The sequence below is a fragment of the Dromiciops gliroides genome, chromosome 4, assembly GCF_019393635.1.
Source record: "Dromiciops gliroides isolate mDroGli1 chromosome 4, mDroGli1.pri, whole genome shotgun sequence".
Taxonomy (NCBI): domain Eukaryota; kingdom Metazoa; phylum Chordata; class Mammalia; order Microbiotheria; family Microbiotheriidae; genus Dromiciops; species Dromiciops gliroides.
Genome location: NC_057864.1, coordinates 462592237 through 462616067, shown reverse-complemented (window position 1 = coordinate 462616067; position 23831 = coordinate 462592237). Strand labels below are relative to the sequence as shown.

The 23831-nt window shown below is 53.6% G+C and overlaps 1 protein-coding gene across 5 annotated transcripts; it reads left to right on the top strand.

Annotated features, from left to right (window-relative positions):
• Nucleotides 1–135: 135 nt before the first annotated feature.
• On the top strand, nt 136–23458 carry FLOT2 (flotillin 2). Of its 5 annotated transcripts, XM_044002176.1 has the most exons (12): nt 249–265; nt 7212–7293; nt 9052–9225; nt 10722–10812; nt 18678–18801; nt 21165–21283; nt 21399–21512; nt 21685–21804; nt 21889–22103; nt 22505–22688; nt 23165–23314; nt 23407–23458. In XM_044002176.1, exons 4-12 carry the CDS (start codon nt 10738–10740, stop codon nt 23443–23445), a joined length of 1140 nt encoding a protein of 379 aa, XP_043858111.1. In that variant the 5' UTR covers nt 249–265; nt 7212–7293; nt 9052–9225; nt 10722–10737; the 3' UTR covers nt 23446–23458. The 5 variants fall into 5 exon arrangements, with proteins under 5 accessions (XP_043858109.1, XP_043858108.1, XP_043858112.1 ...); XM_044002174.1 differs by lacking the exons at nt 9052–9225; nt 10722–10812 and adding an exon at nt 17497–17587 and having other exon boundaries at nt 136–265; XM_044002173.1 differs by lacking the exon at nt 9052–9225 and having other exon boundaries at nt 186–265.
• Nucleotides 23459–23831: the final 373 nt, after the last annotated feature.

The following is a 23831-nucleotide window of genomic DNA, read 5'->3' as shown; positions in this document are numbered from 1 at the left end:
AATGCCGCCACACTCAACATGGCGGCAGAGCCAGACTTCCGGTGGGGGCGGGGCCTAGCGCCCCCAGTGCACAAGCGCGCTCCGCTGGGCTCGCAGACCCGGCCCCCCCCCCCTCCCCCGCCCCGTTCCCTCCCTTCCTCCCGCCTGGCCCCACCCCGCCCGGCAGAGGCGCGAGTGCGGCGGTGCGGCCGTCCCGGGGTCCTCGCCGCAGCAGCCATGGGCAACTGCTACACCGTGGGACCCAACGAGGCGCTGGTGGTGTCAGGTGAGGGGGGGGGGGGCTTTGTAAGGGAGGGTCGTGCTGGAGGAAGGGGCCGGCGTCGGGGGCAGGGACACAGGTGTAGGAGAACATGGGCAGCCCCGGGGATGGGCGGGAGGCGGTGATGAGGAGGGGGTGCTAGCGAGGATCGTGCTGGGGGGAAGGGGCGGCACGGGGGATGGGGGAGAGGGGATGCCAAGGAGGGTCGCGCTGGAGGAAAGGGCTGCACCAGGGATGGCGGGAGGTTGGGGACGAGGAGGGGGTGCCAGGGAGGGTCGCGCTGGAGGAAGAGGCAGCACGGGGAATGGGCGGGAGGCGGGGGTGCCAGGGAGGGTCGCGCTAGAAGAAGGGGCAATAGCCCTGGGGCACTATCAGAGAAGAAGGGGCGGCCAGCGTCAGCCCAGGAGACACAGGTGTAGGTGGTGATGGGTAGCAACAGGGATGGGGATGGGGGAGGCTGCTGGGTAGGGTCGTGTCAGAGGAAGGGGCGGCAAGCAGCCCAGGGGCACTGCCACGGGAGAATAGACCAGCATTGAGACAGGGATTCAGGTATAGGAGGGCCCATGGGTGGTGCCAGGGGAATGAGCAGCTCAGTTGCTTGGGTTCAGGTACAGTGCCAGGGGAAGGGGTTCCCCAGGAGAGGAGAACAGGCTCCCCCCACCCCCAGGGTGTGGCACTGCTGATGTGTCCCTACCCCAGGCTTGCTTCTCTGGTAGACAGAGCATGCAAAGGACTAGGATGCCGGGTCTCAGCTCTTCTCCCTTAAGACTACCCTGCCCCTGCCTCCTATTTTGCCCCACATGCTACGCACTCACAACCCTCCCCCCTTTCTTTCTGGGCCATTCTTAGACATCTGGGGGGTGGGAGAGTAGAGACTGCCCCCCTCCCCTTCTCTCCTTCCTTCACTGCAGTGGTTAGTGTTCATCACTCCACCCCCACTTTGGGCAGTGCCTGCTCCTCCCCTCTGACGTTTCTGGTGACCCCCACTCAGGGAACCAGGGCTAGCCAAAAATCACGGACATCCGTGTCCCCCTGAAGGCTTTCCCTGGTAATAGAGACAAGCGGTTTTAGGATGTTCAACAGTCCTGGCAGGTTTCCATCATCTGAGGTTTAGCAACTTGTAGCAAAGGGCTTTGGGAAACTGGGGGAGGAGCCTTCCCCTTCGGCCAGACACCTCCCTCCTAATTATGGGAATCCCCTTCCCCTCTCCCCTTCCTCCTCCCCACCTCTATGGGATAGAGGGCTACGGACTTTCCGTTACTTTTCTGTAAAGACAAAAAGAGAGCTGGAGGTAGAAACTCCTGACTTGCAAGTCTGGGCGGGTAGGCACCATCCTACCCTAGGGGAAAGAACGCCCAAAGACTGGGGAATTGGCTTTGAGTGGTGGTTGTTCCTAATTGCAAATGCTCCCTGTAGGTGGGTCTGAGCAGGTGGCGAGGCTGAGGTTTATGGGGTGGCAGTGGGCAGCAGTACCTGGCTGTAAGGTTTCTTGCTCCTTTCCCAAAGGCCCTGTGGGTCTGGCTCCGGTCATCTCCCTCACCTTTCAGTTGAGGAGGCAAAGTATCACCATCCCACACCGGCTTGGCGGGAGGGGGAGTTGTCTGGCAGACATTGCTGAGCCAAGTCTGGGACCTGGGCCTATTTCTGAGAAATGTAATATTGTATTTGGGGTTTTTAAACCCATGGGCTTTGGAGCCACCAAGGTGTTGGGCTATGGCTTGGGGCCCAGCATCGATCTCAAAATCGAAGGCTTTCTCCCTTACCAAGGGAGTCCCTGCCCTTTACACTACTGTGCTGAAGGGTATTGGCAGAATGATCAGAGCCCTACCCACAGGTCCAGGGGGAAAGAAATACCCCACCTCTAGGAAGAAAGGAATCTGGGACTTTAGTCCAACCCCATTGTTTTAGAGGCTAAACCTGAGTGACTTGCCCAAGGTCACACCCTGTGTGTCAAAAGTGAGACTGACTCCAAAAGCCACCTCTTTCCACTGGGGCAGGAAGCCCTGTCTTCCCTGGGTCTCTTTCCCTGCGGAGATAAAGTTCTCCCAACTCCCTTTCCCTTTCTTCCTTCCTTTCTTTTTTTTCTTTTTTTTGGTGAGGCAATTGGGGTTAAGTGACTTGCCCAGGGTCACACAGCTAGTAAGTGTTAAGTGTCTGAGGTCATATTTGAACTCAGGTCCTCCTGACTCCAGGGCTGGTGCTCTATCCACTGTGCCACCTAGCTGCCCCCCCTTTCCCTTTCTGCCGTATTTTGCCAAGGCCAAGAACCACCTAAAGAGCTCTCTCTTTTCTTCCTCTATAACACGGTGTCTTCCCCATCCATCTCTCCTGAGCAATGAGGGCCCGACCCAGGAGAAATAGGGCCTCTGAAACAAGGAGACGAGGGCTAGGAGGATGGAAGGGTGGGTACTTCCTGGGCCTACAGAAAGGCAGACACCAGAAGGTGGAGTTGGCCGGTCTCCATAATTCAGCCCTGGCATCAAGGAAGTAGCAATGTTGTTAGTAGGGGCTTAGAACAACCAGAAGGAGTGAGGGATTTATTCCAAGATGCCCTAGTCTCGGGAGAACAAGTCTGTAATTCACACACATCCGGGTTATAGATGAGGAAACAGGCCTGGGTCTCCGGGATGGATCCAGAGAGACATTCTTGGCTTTGCTCCTCCTGACCTCCCTAAGCATATAATATATGCCTGGGGCAGAGGTGGGGGGGGGTCCCAGATTAGAGCCTAAATATATGGAAAAGTCTACTCCCTTCATTTTTAACCTGTGAGTTTTATTGATGCCTTTTGTTTTTCACTCTCTCCTAATCAAAGCTTCCTTGGTAAAAAAGGGAAACTAACTAAGTAGAAAATTCCCCTATCTCTTAACTGCCTGAGACACTTGCCTTGGGTCGGGTTGGCTCCCACCTTGCCACCACTTTGGGGAGGTATGTGTCTTACCTGTCCTTTGGAAATGTTCCTGATTTTTCTTTGGCTGGGAGTATCCCAACCCCAAGTCCTGGGCTTGGAGCCTTTTCTTCCCTGCTCCCCTTGAAACCTCAAGGATTCCTTTGAAGGTGAACCCAAGTCTTGGGATTTGCTTTGTTGTGGTCATTTAGTATCCATCTTCCAGTGTTCCTCTGAATTCCTTACTTTTAATTTTTATTTATTTTTTCTTTTCGGTGGGGCAATGAGGGTTAAGTGACTTGCCTAGGGTCACACAGCTAGTAAGTGACAAGTGTCTGAATTCTGGATTTGAACTCAGGTCCTCCTGAATCCAGGACCAGTGCTTTATCCACTGTACTACGTAGCTGCCCCAATTCCTTAATTTAAAAAAAAATTCCTCATTTCTTATTGCACAATAATATTCCATTCTATTGATAAACCACCAGGGGGTAGTTTGTTCTTTTCACTCATTTCACACAAACGCTTTTGGTGGATACTCACTTCCTTTCTAGGTCTTTCATATCCTAAAACACGGTGCTACATCAGTGTTGTTTCCATCTTTGACCTGCTTGGTGAGTGTCTTCAAGGGGAATCACTAAGTCAAAACATCTGAACTCACTCTTCTTGCATATCTCTAAATCGAGATACAGAACCCAGCCCCTTTGAATCACAGACTAGGAAACCGAGGCCCAGAGAAGATAAAAAGTGAAGACCTTGGCACCCAGCCCCAGAGGCCTTGGGCCTCTGGTGCTTCAAGCTGAGACGGAGGTTCATCTTCTAGCAGAACCTTGCAGGGAAATAGAGTAGGCTCATAACTCGGGTCTCTGCCTTGGGGGAGATCCCACATGCCCTCCCCCTCTGTGACTTCATGGGGTCAAGAAAAAAACAATGATCAGCCATTTAAGGCCTTCCCCAGAGGTGATTCTGTTACCATCTCCTGCCCTTCTGGGCCTCTGGAAGTAAGTGTGGCCAGATCCACAGCCAACTTCTCTCCCTGCTCCTCAGCGACAAATTCCTCTTGACTGACTGACTTTTTGCTGAGCCCATTGGAATGCCTTACCATAAAACTGATGTGTGTATAGTGCTTTCAGTTTTACAAAGCACTTTTTGTCCATTGTGTAATGTGAGCGGCACACTGCCTTGTGAGGTGGTGACTTACAGGTATTATTGCCCCCAGACTTTGAGAAGTTAAGTGACTTGCCCATGATCAAGACCATGAGGTCTTAGGTGAGATTTGAACCTAGGTTCCTTGTGGTTCTAAGTCTGGCACTCCCTCTACCATGAGAATTTGGGATTGAGGATTAAATCTTATGGGACAACTAGATGGCACAATGGATAGAGCACCTGCCCTGGAGTTAGGAGGACCTGAGTTCAAATCCAACCTCAGAGCTTACTAGCTGTGTGACCCTGGGCAAGTCACTTAACCCCAATTGTCTTACACACAAAAAAAAGGATTAAATCTTGGTTTCACCATGTCCTCTCCTACCCTCCCAAGATCACCCAAACAAACCTTTTCAGTTTCTAGCTCCTGGTCCCCAGGCCGTTGGAAAGCCCCAGTCAGCTTCTTCCTGTTAGGCAATTTCCAGGCCCTTCCCAAGAGTCCGTTGGAAGGGGAGGGGCTGGCCCATCTTTTGGCCCAGCTCTGAATGTGTAGGGAGATGGATACCCCGAGAACCTCACCTCGGCCAGGAACAGGGAGAGGGTGGTGGACCATTCAGAGGCCAAGTGGGCAAAGGGGACCTGGCACCTTAGTGGAGGAAGCCAGAGTGAAGGCAGAGAAGGCGATGGTATAATGCAGAGGGATCCTCTGCGAGGGCCTGTGTGACCCAGTCACTTCTCACCTTGGCTTCCCCTTCTCACCAGACCCCTTGTTCTCAAAGGGCGGGGGGGGGGGCGAGGGGAGCATGGGAGTAGAGCCTGGGAAGGGCCAGGGTTAGGGGGCAGGAGCTGGATTGCTCCAGCCTGGAAGGAAGAGGGGGGAGGGCCATTCCAGAGCACATGCTTCCTGTTGTTTCTGTTGCTGCCGGTGGTCTGGAGCCCAGCCAAGGACTTTGGCCTGGCCTCTCTCTAATGAGCAGATCCAACCCAAGGGGTAGCAGGGCTGCATTCTGCCCCACCCTCATGCAGTCCTTGTACCCTGGCTCTGCCCCCGGGACTAAGCAACTGCTTGCTAGCTGTTGGGGTCAGAGATTTAAGAGCCAAAAAGGAATCTTGCCCATCTGGGTGGAGGTGGGGCTCTTTATCCCCCAGTGCCCAACACACTGTTGTTCGGGCATGCCCATACTGCCCATGGGATTTTCTTGGCAAAGATACCAGAATGGTTTGCCATTTCCTTCTCCAGTGGATTAAGGCAAACAGAGGTCAGGTGACTTGGCCAGGGTCACACAGCTGAGGTCAAATTTGAACTTGGGTCTTCTTGATTCCAGGCCCAGCACCCTATCCACCGAGCCACCTCGCAGTCTCTGCCTAGCACACAGTAGGCACTTAATAAGTGCTTATTGGATGAATAGCCCAACCCCCTCATTTTATAGATGAAAAGAAATCATTCCCAGAGAAGTTAAGTCTTACAGGCTCTGTAGAACAGGAAGTCATCTGGATTTGAACTCAGCTCCTGTGTTTGACTTTAAACCCAGTGCTCTTTCCCCTGCCCTGTGGCAGCTGGCTCATGAGTGACACTCACTTTGGCCCCAAGATGGGAAGAGATTTGTGGACCCTCCTCTGATTTCACTTTGTCCTGAAGAAGACTCAGATTTCAAAACCAGTATGATGTTCTCTGATGCAAGATACTTGCCTGCCCCCAGCTACCTTGGGCAGACTAGCGCATGTGAATAGTCCCTCATACACTGAGAGCCGGAAGGGAGCCATGGGTCCATCTGGTCTAACACCCTCTCTGTGCAGACAAGGAAAGTGGCCGGAAGCTAAAGAGTTGTCCAAGGTCACCGACCGGGATGGGGACTCCAAAGCTCCTGCCTCCTCAGTTTCCTTGTCTGTAAATGAGATCAAGGGGCAGCTAGGTGGTGCAATGGATAGAGCACTGGCCTTGGATTCAGGAGGACCTGAGTTCAAGTTCAGCCTCAGAAACTTGACACTTACTAGCTGTGTGACCCTGGGCAAGTCACTTAACCCTCATTGCCCTGCAAAGGAAAAAAACAAAAACAATAAATGAGATCAGTCATGCCCTCCCTATTTCTGAGTTGTATTGTTGCCCTAACTCCACCCCTGTAGACTCAGACTCAGAGGCAAAACCAGCCCCTGCCAAGTTCCCCACCCGGATTGTCCCACTTCCCCCTCAAGAGGAAGGAAATGCATTTGTTTCATCAGTTCTCCCGGATCAGAGGGGTCAATAGGATTATCCAATTTCCCTTGCCTTTGAGCTTTGCCTTCCTGGATCTTGTCACCAGCTTTGTTTAGGCATGTCTCCCGGTTTTATTTCATGTGTCTAAAGCTCACATCATGGTGTTCTGTCACATTCAGACATCACCATTTTCCCGGTTGTTCCCCCAGTTGCTCGCTCTCTCCCCACTTTGTAGCCGGTTCTTACTTTGTACTTGGCAGCAGCTGTTTGACTTTCCTGGACCCCTCTCTTTGATTTCCCCCCAGTATGCCCAGCGATGGGATCCCTGGCCCAGTCTAACAGATGTTTGCATCCAAGTGCTCCACACAGGTCAAGTGCTTGATAAACATGTTAATGGTGGAGAGAGGGTCCAGAGGATGTCTTGGGAGCCCAGAGCCAGCATCTCTCCCCAAATGAAGGGATAAAGGAATAGATTGGAAGCAGAGCAGGGGAGACTGCACAGAGGCTACAGGGAGAACTAGACACTCAGGGAACAAGAGTTATGTAAGGAAGGTCTTCCCAACAAATAAAACTCTGTGGGCAGAATGGGCCCCCTGGGCGGCCCCAAGCCAAGACTGGGTGACCCAGTGTCTGGAGTGTTATTGAAAGTACCTCAACACTGAAGCAGAGGGGACCTCAGGTGCCGGCCCTTACAGCACCAAATTAACAGGGCCTTGCTTTGCTTGCTTTGCAGGGGGCTGCTTCAGTCCAGACGCTAAGAAATATGTGTTTGGAGGCTGGGCCTGGGCCTGGTGGTTCGTCTCAGACACACAGAGGTAAGTGCCTCAGGGATTAGAGCTGCCCTGCGGGACCCAAGTTGCCTGGACATTACATTTCCTTCCTTGGGGCTCAGCATCGATGGCATTCCATAGAATTCAGGTGCCATGGATTGGGAACATCCTTGCTTTCTCTATCACATAGCCTTAATTACATGCCTGTCCAGGCTGGGTGTGCTCTGGCACACCAGGGACCTACATGTGGACAGGAAGAGTAGAGATCCAGGGCGAGGATAAACAGAGAAGATGAAATGTTGACATTGTTTCCAGGCTGCAGTCAAGTGTTGTACGTAGGAAGGGAGATCTGGGTGGTCTGGGCTGAGGAGGAGGAAGGTCTGGGGCTTGTGGGAAGATTAGGTCAAGTGCGGATAGGGAAGGTTAGCACTCGGGGCTCTTTTTTTGAACAGACTGAGACTTCATGGAACATGTGGGATGTGAAGTCTGCTTGGGCCTGATCAGAAGTATGCTCAGACCCAGAGATAAGGCAATTCAGGGTGGAGGGCATGAGGTGGGCATAAGGTTACCCTTCCCCTCCAGATAGAGACCAGACAGTAGGGAGAACAGCTGCCACTGCCACCCCCAACCCCCAACACTTCCTCTGTTTTTAGAAACAGTCAGTTCCCAGAGTCCTTCAGGAAATATCTTAACCTGAAAATCTGGGTGATTGTGGGAAATATGTTGAAGAAAGAGGAATTGAAATTAGAACCCCCGAGGAGAGATAATTCCCCCTTCAGTAAAAGAACACAGCCAGAATTAGGAGCTGGTGCTTGAGGCGTGGGGGCCCAGGGGGAGGTCACTGACTCTCACAAGCTCTGACTTTCTATTAATGCCCCGTTTTCCTCGTCTCTTCTCCTTGCCTCTCCACTCCATAATAAGCCTTTCTTCGTGGGTCTTGGGGTCCCAGGGAGCTTCCTGGCATGTGAGTGGCAGGAATTCCTTCTGGTCCAGACAGAGATGTCAGAATTGAGTCTTGGGGTCTGCTGCAGAGACTTGGCACTCCAGGGAAATAGGGAAGGCCCCACCCAGAGGTGTCCCTCCCAGGGAGCGTCAGAGTTGGCAGGCACCCCACAACTTGCCCCCTTCAAGAGGCCCAGAGAGGAAACATGATTTGCCAAGGTCCCACAGGAAGTTACTCTCAGAACCAAGACTAGAGTCTTGGCCCGGTGCCCTTTCTCCCATGCCAGGCTCCCCTCCCTCTCTGATGCCCACTGAGTCCCAGGGAGCAGGAGGAAGATAAGTTCTGCATTTCAGTCTGTGCCTCTGGTTTTCAGCCCTATCCTGTCCCTCGGCCTGACAAGGTGACAGCGTTCACTTTAAGTGCCCTATTCCCTCCCGTTGTGACTCTCACGGAGGGTCATGGCTTGGGCACCGACCCACATCCTGCCTTCCTCTTCCCCAAGCAGACTCGAGGGGTGTTTGAGCTTAAACCCCAGCCGGGTGACTTCTAGTCAGGGACTTCTGACCCCCTTGTGCGAACAGACATTGGGCAGGACTTGTCCCGGTCCAGGCACCTGCCCCCTTCCCCACTCCGGGCCTCCTTCAGTACCCTACCTGAGCCGCTGGCTCTGTGCCCCCAGGCCAGAACTTGCTCTCATCTCACCTCCTCATCTCCCCTCCCTGCCCTGCATGATGGAAGGTGCCTCTCTCTGATCCACGGCTCTCCCTCCGCCTCTGGCATCTGAGCTGCAGCATTTCCCTCTCCTTCCTTCCCTTCCTCCTCCTCCTCCTCTCCCTCACACTCTCCTTCCTGGTGCCCAGCGCAGAGCTAGCTCTGTGAGCCATCCTTCACTGCATCAGCCTCCAGAGAGAGGAAGCTAGTGGTGTGCACTGCAACAAGAAAGACAACCCACCTAGAGCCTCCAGGGGGCATTTCTGCAGCCCACACACAAGCGTGAAGGCAGGGAGGGAGGGACACCTGAGGAGGAGGGAGAGGTGAGCCACACCAGCATCATTGTCACCTAGGACCCCGGGGAGTGGCACATCCTGCCAGTCTCAGGCTAGGGAGCCCCTGGTCCTGCCTGTCCACCCCGTGCCAGGAGGAAAGCCACCAGCCTCCCATGGTGCAAGGGGGGAACCCTTCCTGGGATAGCAGTTTGCTTCTCTGTTGGCAGCTCAGCCTTCTCTCAGGCAGGCTGGCTGCTGCCCCTCATCCCAGCCTCCCCTGGCAGCCAGGCCTGCTCCCCACTAAGAACGGTCCCTGTTTGTTCTTTTTTTTTTCCCTTGTTGGCGGGGCAATGAGGGTTAAGTGACTTGCCCAGGGTCAAGTGTCAGAGGCTGGATTTGAACTCAGGTTCTCCTGAATCCAGGGCCAGTGCTTTATCCACTGCTTCACCTAGCTGCCCCCCATTTGTTCTTCATGACTCTTTCTGCCTCTCTCCTCCCCCTCTCTGCCCCTGGGGGCTTTCACAAGAGGAACATGGATGCAATCACTTCCCAGAGCCTGTTACCAGGAGGAAACAGTGGCATGGGCCACCATGTGCCTCCTGCCCAGCAATGCAATCCTGGGCATGTCCCTGCTCAGAGGGGGTGGGCCTGATGCCATTCTCAGAAGCAATGGAGCCTCCTCACTCTGTTTTGCCAGTGTTCAGAGGAGACTTTTGTCCCCTGAGCATACAAATGGGCAGCCCAGAAGCTGCTCTGGGAATAGGCCAGGCAGCCAACTAGCCCTCTGGGCATAATTTCCAGAAAATTGGAGTGTTTTTTTTTTTTTAAAAAACATCAGATTTTAAATTTTAAAGAAATATGCAAGGGCAGCTAGGTGGTGCAGTGGATAAAGCACCAGCCCTAGATTCAGGAGGACCTGAGTTCAAATTTGGCCTCAGACCCTTGACACTTAGTAGCTGTGTGACCCTGGGCAAGTCACTTAATCCTCATTGCCCCACCAAAAAAAAAAAAAAGGCTTAAAAAGAAAAAAAGATGGCATATGTGCTGCCAAACAGATTCCCGGTGGATCCCCCCACACACACTCCATGATAAGGGAAGGGAGGAAGGTGACATTCCTCAGCCTGTGGCAGGCAAGCTTCAGCCAGTGTGCTGCAGAGCTATGCCAATCGGCCATTTAGGTACCTGTTTGTCACCAGCTGCTAAGTCAGCTCTCCCAAGCCCCCTCCCTGCCCCTAGAACCTCCTTTCTCAGAGTCATCTGGGGGTGGGGGGGGGAGCGGCTGAACCAGCACCATGGAAATGGATGCTGGATCTCAGTAAAACCACCCCCACATGCGGATAACTGAACTTGCAGCCATCTGGGGTAGGGGGAAGAGAGGGTCAGTGAGATTCGGGGTACCCAGCCCCACCCTGGGCATTGAGTATCAGAGGCTGTCTGGTAACCACTGTGTGTATTTGCTGTGTCCCCTCCCCCTCCTCCTCCCTCTCCTCCTTCCCCCCTCCTCTTTCCCCTCCCCCCACCCCCCGCTCCCCGGCTGCACTCAGACTAACTCTGGAGGTTATGACCATCCTGTGTCGCTGTGAGAATATTGAGACGTCGGAGGGGGTTCCGCTATTCGTAACAGGGGTTGCACAGGTAATAACCCGCCTGCTCCCTCCATCTGTGTCTTAATTTTTCTTTTCGCCCCCATGGGGCTCAGCAGACAGCATCTAGAGAACCAGATCTTCCCGGTGGGACCCTCTCAATGTGCAGTTCCCCGCTGCCCCCCAGCTGTGGTTGTGTGGGTGGCTTTAGCTGAGCTGTCTGTGTCACACCCTCTCCACCCCCAAGCTAAACCACAACGCTATGGATGCCCTTCCCCGATGGGGGCTGTGTCAGGAAGAGAGCAAGGGATGCTGAGCACTCTGTCCCAACCCCCAAAATGGGGCTTTCTGATGGACCTCAAGAAGCAGGGGTGGGGGAGGGGGGAGGGGAGCAGTGAATGCAGCTGCCGTCCACCCCAAGCCTCCCTGGGAGTCTCTCTCCTGACAGCATGCCACCTGGGCCTCTTATTCCTACACTGCGCCCCAGCCCCCTTTGCACCTGCCACATTCCCTCAAACGGCCCATCTGTGTGAAGAGGAGAGATTAAAGCCTGTGCAGATGAGAGAGGGGCCCTGCCTGGAATCCGGGGCACAGTAGAAATGGTGCCCACCTAGAAGAGCCACCCCGGGCACAGGAAGGGGCCAAATGACCCCCATCCTCCTTGTGATAGTCCCCCAGCCCCACCGACAGCTCCAGGCCAGCTCACTGCAGCCTCTTCTGGATAGGGCCGAAGTACCTTCTCCTCACCCTTCCTTTCTTTCAGGGAAAGCACCCTTTGAGACAGCTTTTCCAAAGCAAAGCCTAAGGGAGCAAAACCCTGGCCAGGGACTTGGGGAGCCTTGGCGCCTTCACTAATTCATTGTGTGACCTTGGACAAGTTACTTCTGCTGAATGGGTCTCAGTCTTCCCATGCGTAAAATGGAGAGAATAACTCCCTTTCCCTGCCTTATCAGAATTCTGGGAGCACAGATGAGAGGAGGTGTAGGCACTCTTTAGAGAAGAGGTATTCTGGTTATCATTAGGATTATTTTGCTTTTCAAACCCATGTGAATCTGGCAGGACCCCTTCATAGCAGGATTGCTCTTCCTGGCTGAGTTTATTAATTATCTGTTGTGGAAACGGAGATAGGAATCTTCTGGTGACATAACATGGAGTCAGATGTCCTACTTTCTGTATTGTTGCCAAAACAGGACAGAACCTCCATACTGTTATTATTTTTTGTTTGTTTTGTTTTTTTGAGGGCAATGAGGGTTAAGTGACTTGCCCAGGGTCATACAGCTAGTTAAGTGTCAAGTGTCTGAGGCTGGATTTGAACTCAGGTCCTCCTGAATCCAAGGCCAGTGCTTTATCCACTGCGCCACCTAGCTGCCCCCATACTGTTATTATTAATAATAATTGAAAACAGTTAAGACAGTCTGCAAGAGACCTGGAAGACAGGTCATCTGACCCCCACCCCTGGGCCCAGCTGCGCCTCCCCTGCCTCAGCATCTGATCTCAGACCTTCCTGTTGCCTCTGACTTCACGGAGGTCTGGGGGTGTTCTTTAGTGGGAAGGAGCATCATGTGGAATCCCTCCCATCTGGAAGCCTTCTTCCCAAGCACGCTGTCTCCTCCTGCTGTCTGCTTTCTCTCCCCCTCAGTTTTTGGTTGTTTTTTTTTTTTTTGGCGGGGCAATGAGGGTTAAGTGACTTGCTCAGGGTCACACAGCTAGTAAACGTCAAGTGTCTGAGGTGGGATTTGAACTCAGGTGCTCTTGAATCCAGGGCCAGTGCTTTTATCCACTGCGCCAACTAGTTGCTCCTCTCCCCCTCATCTTTCTTTCTTTTTTTTTCTTTTTTTTGTGAGGCAATTGGGGTTAAGTGACTTGCCCAGGGTCACACAGCTAGTGTTAAGTGTCTGAGGCCAGATTTGAACTCAGGTCCTCCTGACTCCAGATGGATAGGCCGATGCTCTATCCATCCCCCTCATCTTTAATCTCAGCGTGTCTGTCTGCTGTTTCTTTCCCTGCTGCTGCCTACAGACATGGCCAGCCCCCCCATCTTTGACTCTTTACTTCTCCCTTCTCAGCTAAACTCATTGAGAAAGCTGGATCTACTTCCTCTTCTCTCCCTCGCTTCCTGCAATCTGGGCTCTGGCCTCATTGTTCAGACAAAACCATCCTCTCCAAAGTGGCCCATGACTGCCCAATTATAGATTGGTTTTTATTGTTTTGTTTTCGTTGGTGTTTTTATTTTAATTAATTATCAGTTGCATTAATTATTATATTCATGGGGGGCTGCTAGGTGTCACAGTGAATAGAACACTGGCCCTGGAGTCAGGAGTACCTGAGTTCAAATCCAGCCTCAGACACTTGAACACTTACTAGCTGTGTGACCCTGGGCAAGTCACTTAACCCTCATTGCCCCCCCCCCAAAAAAAAGATTACATTCATGATATTGGTATACTATTGACATTACTATATTCTATTATTTACTGTTAATATATTATTTTATTTAATTCATTTACTGTTTTTCTTTCATTTAATCATTTGTTGTGATATTCATTACATAAATTATATCGAACTGCTTGCCTTCCTGGAGGGAGGGAGGAAGAAAGAGAATTTGGAACACAAGTTTTAAAAATATACGTTAAAATTGTTTTTTACATGTAATTGGGGGAAAATAAAATTCTAAGTAAACCAAAAATCTATATTAATTATGTAACAATACATTATTGCATAGTATTTGTTAATATAGTAATTATATAGTAATGTGGTGATTTTGTTAGATTTATTGAATGCTTTCTATTTTTTTCTCAGCTACATATAAAAACAGTTTTTACTCTTTGTTTTTTCTAAATTTTCAGTTCCAAATTTCCTCCCTCCCTCCCCCTCCTTGAAAAGGCAGGCAGCGGGGCGGCTAGGTGGCGCAGTGGATAGAGCACCGGCCCTGAATTCAGGAGGACCTGAGTTCAAATCCAGCCTCAGACACTTGACACTTACTAGCTGTGTGACCCCGGGCAAGTCACTTAACCCCCATTGCCCCACAAAAAAACAAAAAAAACAAAAACAAAGAAAAGGCAGGCAGCAGTTTGATACAGAGAAGTATGTGGTCACACCAAACACATTTCCACTCTAATGAGAGATCTACCAGCCTTGGCTCGGCCCTTGTCCCTCTTGACCTCTGTAGCGCCCAGCACCGTTGATCACCTGCTCCTCTGCCCTAGGGTCTCACGGCCTTGCTCTCCTCTGGTTCTTCTCTTCCTTGTCTCACCATTCCTTCACTGCATCCTCGTCCATCTGCACGGAGGGGTTCACCCCCCACACCAGGCTCCCTCCCAGGTCATCTCATACTTTTGCCCAATCCCCTCTCCCTTGATGACCTCTTCTGCCAGACCTGTGAGGTCAACGATCATCTCTGTTCAGATGATTCCCAGATCTGTGTGTCAAGCCCTAGTCTCTCTCCTGAATACCAGTTCTCCATGGCCTACTGCTTTTGTAGGCCGGCCTGCCCCTCCCCCTCCTCCTTCTCCTTCTCTCCCTCTCCCTGTCTCTCTTCCTCTCTCCCTGTCTCTCTCTGAGGCAATCAGGGTTAAGTGACTTGCCCGGGGTCACACAGCTCATAAGTGTCTGAGGTCTGATTGGAACTCAGGTCCTCCTGACACCAGAGCCAGTGTTTTCTCCGCTGTGCTGCCTGGCTGCCCCACCATAAGCATTTCCAACTCCTCACAACCAAAACAGAGCTCCTTACTCCCCACCCTCTCCCTTGTTATATTGGTCTTGCAGCTTCCTGGTCGTCTGCCCCTCTTCACTCCCACTTCCTCCATCCAGGCAGTCCAGTGCCAGACTTCACAGCATCTCCTGGGCATGTATCCTCTCAGGCCTTCTGTGCCTCTCACCTGCAGCATTGTCCTTCAGCTAGCTCTCTCTCGTGTCCCTATCTGACGTCTACTCACTCTAAGCCGCCTGGGTGATCATTCTAAAGAGTAGGTCTGACGACATCCCTCCACTGTTCCTTGAGCTCCACTGGCTCCCTGTGACCTCTAGGGTCAGTTTTTCTATGAATTTCTCAGTTTTAATCCCCTTAATAACTGGGCCCCTTCCTGCCTTTCTGGTCTTTTTACCGCAGACTCTGCTCTGCATTTTCTGTGATACAGCTGTACCGGCCTCCTTAGAATTCCTTGAACCAAACCTTCCATCTCCAGTCTCCATGCCTTTGCCTGGGCTGAGCCAGATGCCTGAATGTCCTTCACCTCTTAGTTTTCTGGGTTGCCTTCAGTATTGCATTCCGATTCTCTTGCAGGAGACTTCTCAGATTGCCTTCCATGGACTCTGTAGCTGGGTTTTTTTTGTTTTTTTTGTTTTTTTTGGTGAGGCAATTGGGGTTAAGCCCAGGGTCACACAGCTAGTAAGTGTTAAGTGTCTGAGGCCAGATTTGAACTCAGGTCCTCCTGACTCCAGGGCTGGTGCTCTATCCACTGCGCCACCTAGCTGCCCCTTGACTCTGTAGCTGTTTTGTACATTCCTGGTCATTATTACATCATCCTCCCTCCCCTGTTAGACTGTGAGCTTCTCAAGGGCAGGGACCATTTTTGCCTTTCTTGGTCTCAGTGCCTAGCACAGTGCCCAGTATATACAGAGTAGATGCTCCGTCAGTTCTGGTCCCCGGGCTGGACGCCTCAGAGCACTCTCCCTATTGGAGAAAATTCCGATTCGAGGAGTAGTGACTGGAAGAAGATGACAGACGTCCCCAAAGACCCCCCTCTCCAGCAAGAGCCTGGCTTCAGTCAGACTCAACTCTTAATCTCTCCCAACCCCCCAGACTCTTCCTCAGTGTAAAACCATCAATGCCAGTGATATCTGGGCCCTCACTGGGCCTTTGTATGTCCCTGACCTGCCAGCATCACCTCTCAGCCAGCAGTGGAAGCCCTTAGAGTAAGATAGGGAGCAGTCCCCAGCCCCCACTTCTGGTTCAGGGGCCCAGAGACCAGCAGGGAGCCTGGCAGAGAAGATGGAGCTTACTTTGTGGGCATGTGCCAACCTTAGGGACAGTTGGAGGTCAGGCACGCCCTTCCTCCCTTCGTCCCTGTGCCCTCAGTGAAGCCCACAATCAGAGCCAAGAGAATTTGAGCAGGGGCTGGAGCCAAGATGCCAGACTCCCAAGGTGGGAGGGGTCTTTCCATCCAGATTCTCCAGGGCTTGGTGACATCTCCTGGTGTGTCATTCATGTTGGGGGGGGGTGTCAGAGGGAGGCAACCCTTAGTTACATTCCCCCCACACACACACACAAAATAGTCTAGGAATAGGATTCTGGGCTGGAGGTTTAGCTGACACATCCACCCTGAATAAATGCAGAGTTGGAGGCAAAGAGCACAGTGACACAATGTGACAAGAATTCCTTGACCACGTGTGTGTCAGGCACTGTGCTAGGGGCTAGCGATCCAAAGGCAAAAGCAGAATGTTCCCTCTGAGAGCTTACCTTCTGGAGCAAAACGCCCCGTGTGCAGGGAGTCCCCAAAGTGAAAGCACCAACCCTTGGAGGGACTCAGGAAAGGCTTGAGGGAGACAGAGGTACCTAAGCAAGGCCTGGAAGGAAGGTCGGTGTTTGAGGAAGGAGGAGCCTCCAAGCATGAGGCCCAGCCTGGGCAAAGACGCAGTGAGAGGAACTGAGCCAACACCTGAGGATCACTTGGTCTGGAGCAGGGCTTCTTGAACGTTTTCCACTCTTGAGCCCATTTTGCCCGAGAAATGTTTGGGCAACCCCGGTTATATGGGGATATAACTCAGGGGTTCAAATCAGACATTTACTGCCCAATTTTTCACATCCCCCAGTTTAAGAAGCTTTGGTCCAGGTGACTCTTCCAACTTTAATCTGCGGAACAATAACAGCCCGGCCACAGGGAGAGGAGTCCTGCTAAGTGGGTGACCTGGGGACTTTGAGGTGCAGAGCAGGAGAGATCTCCATCCCCTTTCTGCAGTGGTGGCTCAGCCCAACACCTAATTCTCCCTCCTGTGTCACTCCCAAGGTCTGTTTCTCTTCAGCCCCGGGGGTAGCACCAGGAGCATTTGACCCCAGGACTCTTTCTTTGTCTTTAAAGACAATCAGTGTTTGTCCCCTGCAAGTTGCTGTTTTCTTCTGATCACTTCTTTAGTAAGCATCTTTGCAAAGGGGCCAGCCCCACTCCTTCCCATGTGACCTGAGGCAGGAACGCCAAGTTCTAGGTGCCCCAGTTGAAGCCCAGGAATCCCTGTCCCCCTCCCTCCTCTTCAGAGACTTCACCTCCACATTACCAACTGTCCCCTGTAAATCTCCCTTTGGGGAATAGCCCAACTGCCTGGGCCCTGCCTGCCTTGCTTCCCTAGCCCAAGAGCCACCACAACCCGTAGAGACCTGAACACTTAATTCCATTTCCTTTCGATTAACTTGACCCTGGCACAGGTGCCCTCTAAGCCTGCCCTCCCACCCCGCCAACATTTAGCAAGCTTTTCCCATGCTTTAGACCGTCCCTAGTTCAGCTGTTCTTTCCCGTCATCTTCCATTTGGGCTGAATAAGAGTTGGGGAGCAGTTCATATACTTACGGGGAACAGGCCAAGGATCCAGCCTGCTTCCATTCTCTTTGCTGAAACCCGTTCTGCATTCCACCTTGGCCCCGAGATCTTCTCAGAGACTCGGCCCAGCCCACCCTGTGACCTCTGCCCAGCTGAACAGCCTCGGAGCTCGCTCTCCGACACATACAGGTGTTTTACATTTCTCGACAGGATTTCACTAGAGATAATGACGTTGCAGCCCCGTTGCGAGGACGTAGAGACGGCCGAGGGGGTAGCTTTAACTGTGACGGGTGTCGCCCAGGTATAGTAACTCTGGGTGTAGCCTCTGAGGCTGGGGGGAGGGGACAGGACAGGAGGCAGCCGCTCTGGGGCTGGGCAGCTGGGGTCGTTCTCCCCACCACTGCCCTCTCCCTGTGGGGGCTACTTGCCCCAGTCACTCTCCAAGGCCTGGTTTTAACCTCTCCTGCTTTGCCATCTCCACCCCTAGACAGAACCAATCACAGACACCTTCTCTCCTCAGGTTGGCCACATCAGCCATCCCCTGCCCAGGGGCCTCTGCTGTTCTAACCACCAGGTCTTTGTAGGTGTTGGAGGATGCTGGTTCAGACTGCCCACGACTCCATGTCCCTCCTGGGCTCTGAGAAAGGGCCTGGATTCATGGGGAGTTGGAGGGGACTTGATTGAGAACCTGAGAGAATAATCAACAAGGAGGAGGGAGGGAGAGAGGGAGAGAGGGAGAGAGGAGAGGGAGGGAGACAGAGACACAGACACATGCTCTCTCTCTCTCTTACTCTCTCTCCCTGATCTAATGGGATAGTTGGTCTCACTCTTTCCCTGTCTTTGCCTCTCTGGGCATCAGTGTCTCTCCTTAGTGGCCAGAAAGTCACCTTGTGGGGGAAGCCAGAGAGCCACAGTACTGATGTGGGGGTCAGGTCTAGGGGGGGATGGAGCAGGGCCCACAGGCAGGACCTGTGAGTGCAGAGATGCAGGTGAGCTGGGATCAGCCCCCAGACCTGCATTCTCCCAAGGCAGTGGGGCTCTGGGGCTTCAGCTAAGACCATCGGCAGACAGGGGCGTGACACTTTCTCACTGAAAGTTAGAAGGTGCTCTGCCCCCTTGGCCACCAGAACCCTGGGACAAACGTCCCCATCATTGTGGAGTGTGGTCTGGGGCAGGTGGGAATAGAAGGAATAGAAGCAGGCTGTGAGGGCTGAGCATCCACCCCCAAGCCTGGCCACACAGGGGCAGGGGTGTCGAGGGGTGGCAGAGCCGTCCCTCTCAGGCCCCCAGCCCAGGGGAAGGGGAGCAGAAGGCTGATGCCTGCCCCAGCCTTTTTTTTAAACCCTTTGCTCCAGCTAATTGTCTACTCCTGGCTTCTTCCTTCTCTGCAGGTGAAAATCATGACTGAGAATGAGCTGTTAGCTGTGGCCTGTGAGCAGTTCCTGGGGAAAAATGTGCATGACATCAAAAATGTGGTCCTGCAGACCCTAGAGGGCCACCTGCGGTCCATCTTAGGTAGGGGGCAGCTCCTGCCCAGGACCCCAACCCTCCTCCTTTTCCCCACCCTGCCCCCCTGTTCCCCTTCCCTCCTTAGCTCCAAACCCCAATATTAACCAGCTGGGCTGGATGTTGGGGACCGTCTGATCTAACCTGTACCTGAACAGGAGTCCCCTTCTGCCAAGTCCTTGACCAATGATAATCTGGCCTCCTCTCTGAAGACCCTACAAAGTAGGGTAGGGAGACCCACTAGCTGCTGAGAGCCCATTTCCATTTTTAGTCAGTTCTGAATGTTAGGAAGCAGCTAAGTGGCCTAGCAGATAAAGTGCAGGGCCTAGCAGCAGGAAGACCTGAGTTCAGAACACTTAGTAGCCATATGACTCTGGGCAAATCACTTCACCCTGTTTACCTCAGTTTCCTCATCTGTCAGATGAGCTGGAGAAGGAGATGGCAAAGCAGTCCGGTACCTTTGCCACAGGCAGCATTGGTGTACAATGGTCTGTGGGGTCACAAAGAGCCGGACACTGCTGAATAACCACAAAGTATCAGGGAATTCTTGCATGCCTCTAGCCCAATCTGTAACTCCCACACATCCCTCCTCCAGTTCTGTCCTAGCCATCAAGCAGAAGCTAATCCCTCTTCTCTGTGACAGGCCTTCACGTACCTAAAGGCCTCTCTGATGTTCCCCTAGGGGTTTCCTCTGTACCAGGTATCCACATTCCCTTCCATCTCAGGCCGCCCAAGGGCCTGAGATCGTGTCCTCACTGTCCTCCCCTCGCCTGAACACATGTCGGCTTGTCCCAGGCTGCCTGCTCTGTCTGACTTCAGCAGAGGAGGTCAGGGGTCAGTCGCCCCCGTGCTCTGGGCTCCATACTTTTCAGGGCAGCCAAAGAGGTCCATGGGCTTCTCTTCACCCTCTTTTTTTTTTTTTTGGTGAGGCAATTGGGGTTAAGTGACTTGCCCAGGGTCACACAGCTAGTAAGTGTTAAGTGTCTGAGGCCGGATTTGAACTCAGGTCCTCCTGAATCCAGGGCCGGTGCTTTATCCACTGCGCCACCTAGCTGCCCCTTGTTCACCCTCTTTTGCCACTGATGCTCAGTGAAGCCAGAGCCCCCTCAAAGCCTAAGACGTTTTCACCTGATCTGGCTGCCGTTCCCCATCTCCCACCTCCACAGAGATGTGTCTGTCCCCCTGTAGCAGGGAAGGACAGGGCTAGCTTGGCCGCAAGGTCCAGTTCTTCAGTCAAAGCTGAGGGTTGGACCCCTGTCTGGAAAGCCAGTGCAAAGTTTGGGGTTCGAGTGGAGGGAGTCCTTTAGTTGAGATAAATGTTACTGTATACGCATCCCTCTAGGAGATGCAGCCAGATGATAAGAAACACCAGTATTTTAAGCTGAAAGATCTAAGAGGTTGGAGAGAAAATGCCAACCCCCAACTCCCACCCCACCTCCAACATGTTAGAAACATCACAGGACATCAGCCCTAGAGCTGCCCAGCTAGTTAAACAGCCTCATTTTGCCCAAGGGAAAACTGAGGCCTGGAACAGTTTTTTGCCCAGCAGGTAGGAAGGAGCAGAGCTGAGATTTGAAGCCGGGTCCTTGTGAGGGTAAATCCAGGGATCATTCCACTGGACCCCAGCGGCCCCAGGGAATTGAGGATGCCCCCAAGGGAGTCCCCCCCTCCCCTGCCAGTACCACCTTGAGCAATCAGAAAATTCATTTGTACAGGGAATAAATTTGGCAGAACAATCATTGGGATGGAGGGAGGAGATGGTGTGGGAGGATTGCAAGAGGCTTGGGTTTATGCAACTGTTTAACACTTGTCTGAGTAGGGGCAGCTAGGTGGCACAGTGAATACAGCACCGGCCCTGGAGTCAGGAGGACCTGAGTTCAAATTCAGCCTCAGACACTTAACACTTACTAACTGTGTGACCCTGGGCAAGTCACTTAACCCCAATTGCCTCACCAAAAGAAAAAAAAAAACCCAACACTTGTCTGAGTGATCAAGCTTCATGTTCATTATCTGTAAAATGGGTCAATTAGACTTGGACCATGGCAGGGACAGGGGGCTGGATCCCCAAGTGTGGAGAAGACCTAGGGAGAGTGGACTCGACCCCAAGTTAGCTTTTTCTCTTGGGGGGGTGGGATATACTGATTTAAGTGCGGTTAAGGGGAAGGTGGATCTAAAGGAATTCAGTTAAGGACCCTCTAATGCCTCTCCAGGGCCAGGCAGTGAGGTGCAGAGCAGCCTGGGGCACAATCCCAGATTTCTCTGAACCCTCCTGCCCTAGTCCATGGGCTCCCCAAGCCCGGAGTGCACAGGCCTGGGGTGGTTGGGTGGAATAAAGGTCTGATCCAGGCTGTGTCCTCCTTTGCCTCACTCAGGGACCCTGACCGTGGAGCAGATCTACCAGGATCGGGACCAGTTTGCCAAGCTGGTGAGGGAAGTGGCCGCCCCCGACGTGGGTCGCATGGGCATCGAGATCCTTAGCTTCACCATCAAGGTACAGCCCTCCTGGGGTGAGGACAGGTTTGTTCACCCTAGAGCTCCTGGCCAGCCCAAGGGGGGCCCCCACTCTCTCCTCTCAGGGCTGACTTTCCTTCCTTAAACTCCCATAGGATGTGTATGATAAAGTGAATTACCTGAGCTCACTGGGCAAGTCACAGACAGCCCAGGTCCAGAGGGATGCGGACATCGGAGTGGCCCAGGCGGAGCGAGACGCGGGCATCAGGGTAAGGGGGAGTCCTGGCCTGGGAGGAGGCGCGGAGCCCCCTGGGGGGAGAGACCGTGGTCTGCCATCCCCTGAGATCCAGAGCACAAGTGTCCCCATCAGCAAGGTGCCCGTGTGGCCCATTAATGCCCCCAAGCCCCAGGGGCCCACCCAGACTTCTGCTGCCCCCCCAGGAAGCCGAGTGCAAGAAAGAGATGCTGGACATGAAGTTCCTGGCAGACACTTACATCGCCGATTCCAAGCGCTCCTTCGAGCTCCAGAAGTCAGCTTTCACCGAGGAAGTCAGCATTAAGGTGAGGGCGACAGAGCAGGGAAGAGGAGGGGAGAGGGTGCGCGGGGGCCTGGGGACGGGAGGACAGCGACCTCTCCTCTCACAGACCGCCCAGGCCCAGTTGGCCTACGAGCTCCAGGCTGCCAAGGAGCAGCAGAAGATCCGGCAGGAGGAGCTGGAGATCGAAGTCGTGCAGAGAAAGAAGCAGATCGATGTGGAGGAGCAAGAGATCCTCCGGACCACCAAGGAGCTGGTGGCCACCATTAAGCAGCCCTCGGAGGCCGAGGCCCACCGCATGCAGCAGATCGCCGAGGGAGAGAAGTGAGGGCGCGTGTCCCATAGCTGAGCCGAGGGGCAGTGTCAGCGCTTGGGGGCGGGGCCGAAGCCCCTGTGAGAGGTGGTCCCCAGACCCATTGGGAGCCGCTGTCTTCCCATCTGAGCCACACTCAGTAAAGGGAGGGGGGGAACCCACCAGGGGAGACATAGATCTGGCTCTGGAGTTCCCCTCCCCAGTGTGGGGAATCTGGAAGGGAGGTTTTCTCAAGCACTCACTGTGTGCCAAGCACTGAAGAGACAAGGAAATGGAAGACAGCCCCTGTCTGAACGGGAAGAAGGATGAATTTTGGCTGCGAGTCAGAGGGGACGATCCCAGGGCTGTGGGGTGCGGCGGCCGCAGAGCCAGGCCAGGCTCTGACCTCTCTCTCTTCTCCCCCTGCGCCCAGGGTGAAGAAGGTCCTCCTGGCCCAGGCAGAAGCCGAGAAGATTCGGAAGATAGGGGAGGCGGAAGCAATGGTGATCGAGGCCCTGGGCAAGGCTGAGGCTGAGCGGATGAAGCTCAAGGCTGAGGCCTACCAGCTGTACGGCCACGCCGCCAAGTTAGCCCTCGTGCTCGATGCCCTGCCCTCGGTAAGAGGGCCCCTCCTTCCTCTCAGCCCAGCTCCAGCCGCTGCCAATGATGCAGGGCCAGGGGTGGGGGAGGCCTGCGGGACCACGGCCCCAAGGACACTGATTTCTGAGGACCTCTGGACACCTGTGGAGAAAGCTCAGAGTGTCCTGAGGGGGAGCAGCAAAAGTCCAGGGACAGTCAGCACCCCGGGTCACCCTGTCAGGTTCACCAACCTGAACCAGGTCCCAGAGGGCTCCTCACTTGCTGGTGGTTGGACTCGCCACCCCTCGCCATCCTGAAGCTCCTTTTACCAGGATTGCCCTTGGCTGTCACAGGCCAGCCTTGACCGGGGGAGCTGGGTGTCCAGCTCAGCCCAGGAGGGACACAGGCTTCAAAGGGAGGGAGAGGAGGGAGCAGACCCCTCACGGGAGTGTCTAGAAGCTTCGCAGAAACTAAGGGTCATCTCTTCTGTTCTAACCCCACCCCCCTGGCCTAGATTGCTGCCAAAGTGTCTGCGCCACTGACCAAAATTGATGAGATCGTGGTGCTCAGTGGCGACAACAGCAAGGTGACTAGTGAGGTGACTCGCCTGCTCGCGGAGCTGCCAGCTTCCGTTCACGCTCTCACTGGGGTGGACCTGTCCAAGGTGAGGCTGGGCGTGCAAGGGACACGTGGGAGGGCCCCTGACACAAGGGGGGGACCTCCCTGAAGCTCCCTTGTTTTCTCCCCTCCCTGCAGATTCCTCTGGTCCAGAAGGCAACAGGGACACAGGGATGAGGAGACCTCGCCCTTCAACGTTGGTTTTCATACCCAGGGACAATGGAAGTTTTACCGACTCTGGTGCCTGATTTTGGGGGCCCCAGGAGTGCTGCCGAGCTCAGTCCATCCATGTCAGTCTCTGTCATCCTCCGCCTCTCCTTGTCCTTCTGTCCTCTTCTCTGCCTGTCTCTCCACCTCCTCTATTTCTCTCTCGTGTGTGTCTTTCTGCGTGTGTGCACTCTCTTTCCTCACCTCCACCAATCATAGTTTAAGCTAAGGATGTTTGCGATCACTGTCTGTCTTTGGGGAGCGGCCCAGCCGCTCCTCAGAATCCTGGTGCCTTGAAGTTCCTTGGCCGTCCATTTGTCCACCCTGTGGCCCTCCCCAGAGCACAGCAGGAGGGC

Coding starts and splice junctions, on each gene's coding strand:
- FLOT2 (XM_044002174.1), top strand. CDS start 217: ATGGGCAACTGCTACACCGTGGGACCCAACGAGGCGCTGGTGGTGTCA. Junction 21,284..21,398: donor TCCTTAGCTTCACCATCAAG/GTACAGCCCTCC, acceptor AAACTCCCATAG/GATGTGTATGATAAAGTGAA. Junction 22,104..22,504: donor CAGATCGCCGAGGGAGAGAA/GTGAGGGCGCGT, acceptor CCCTGCGCCCAG/GGTGAAGAAGGTCCTCCTGG.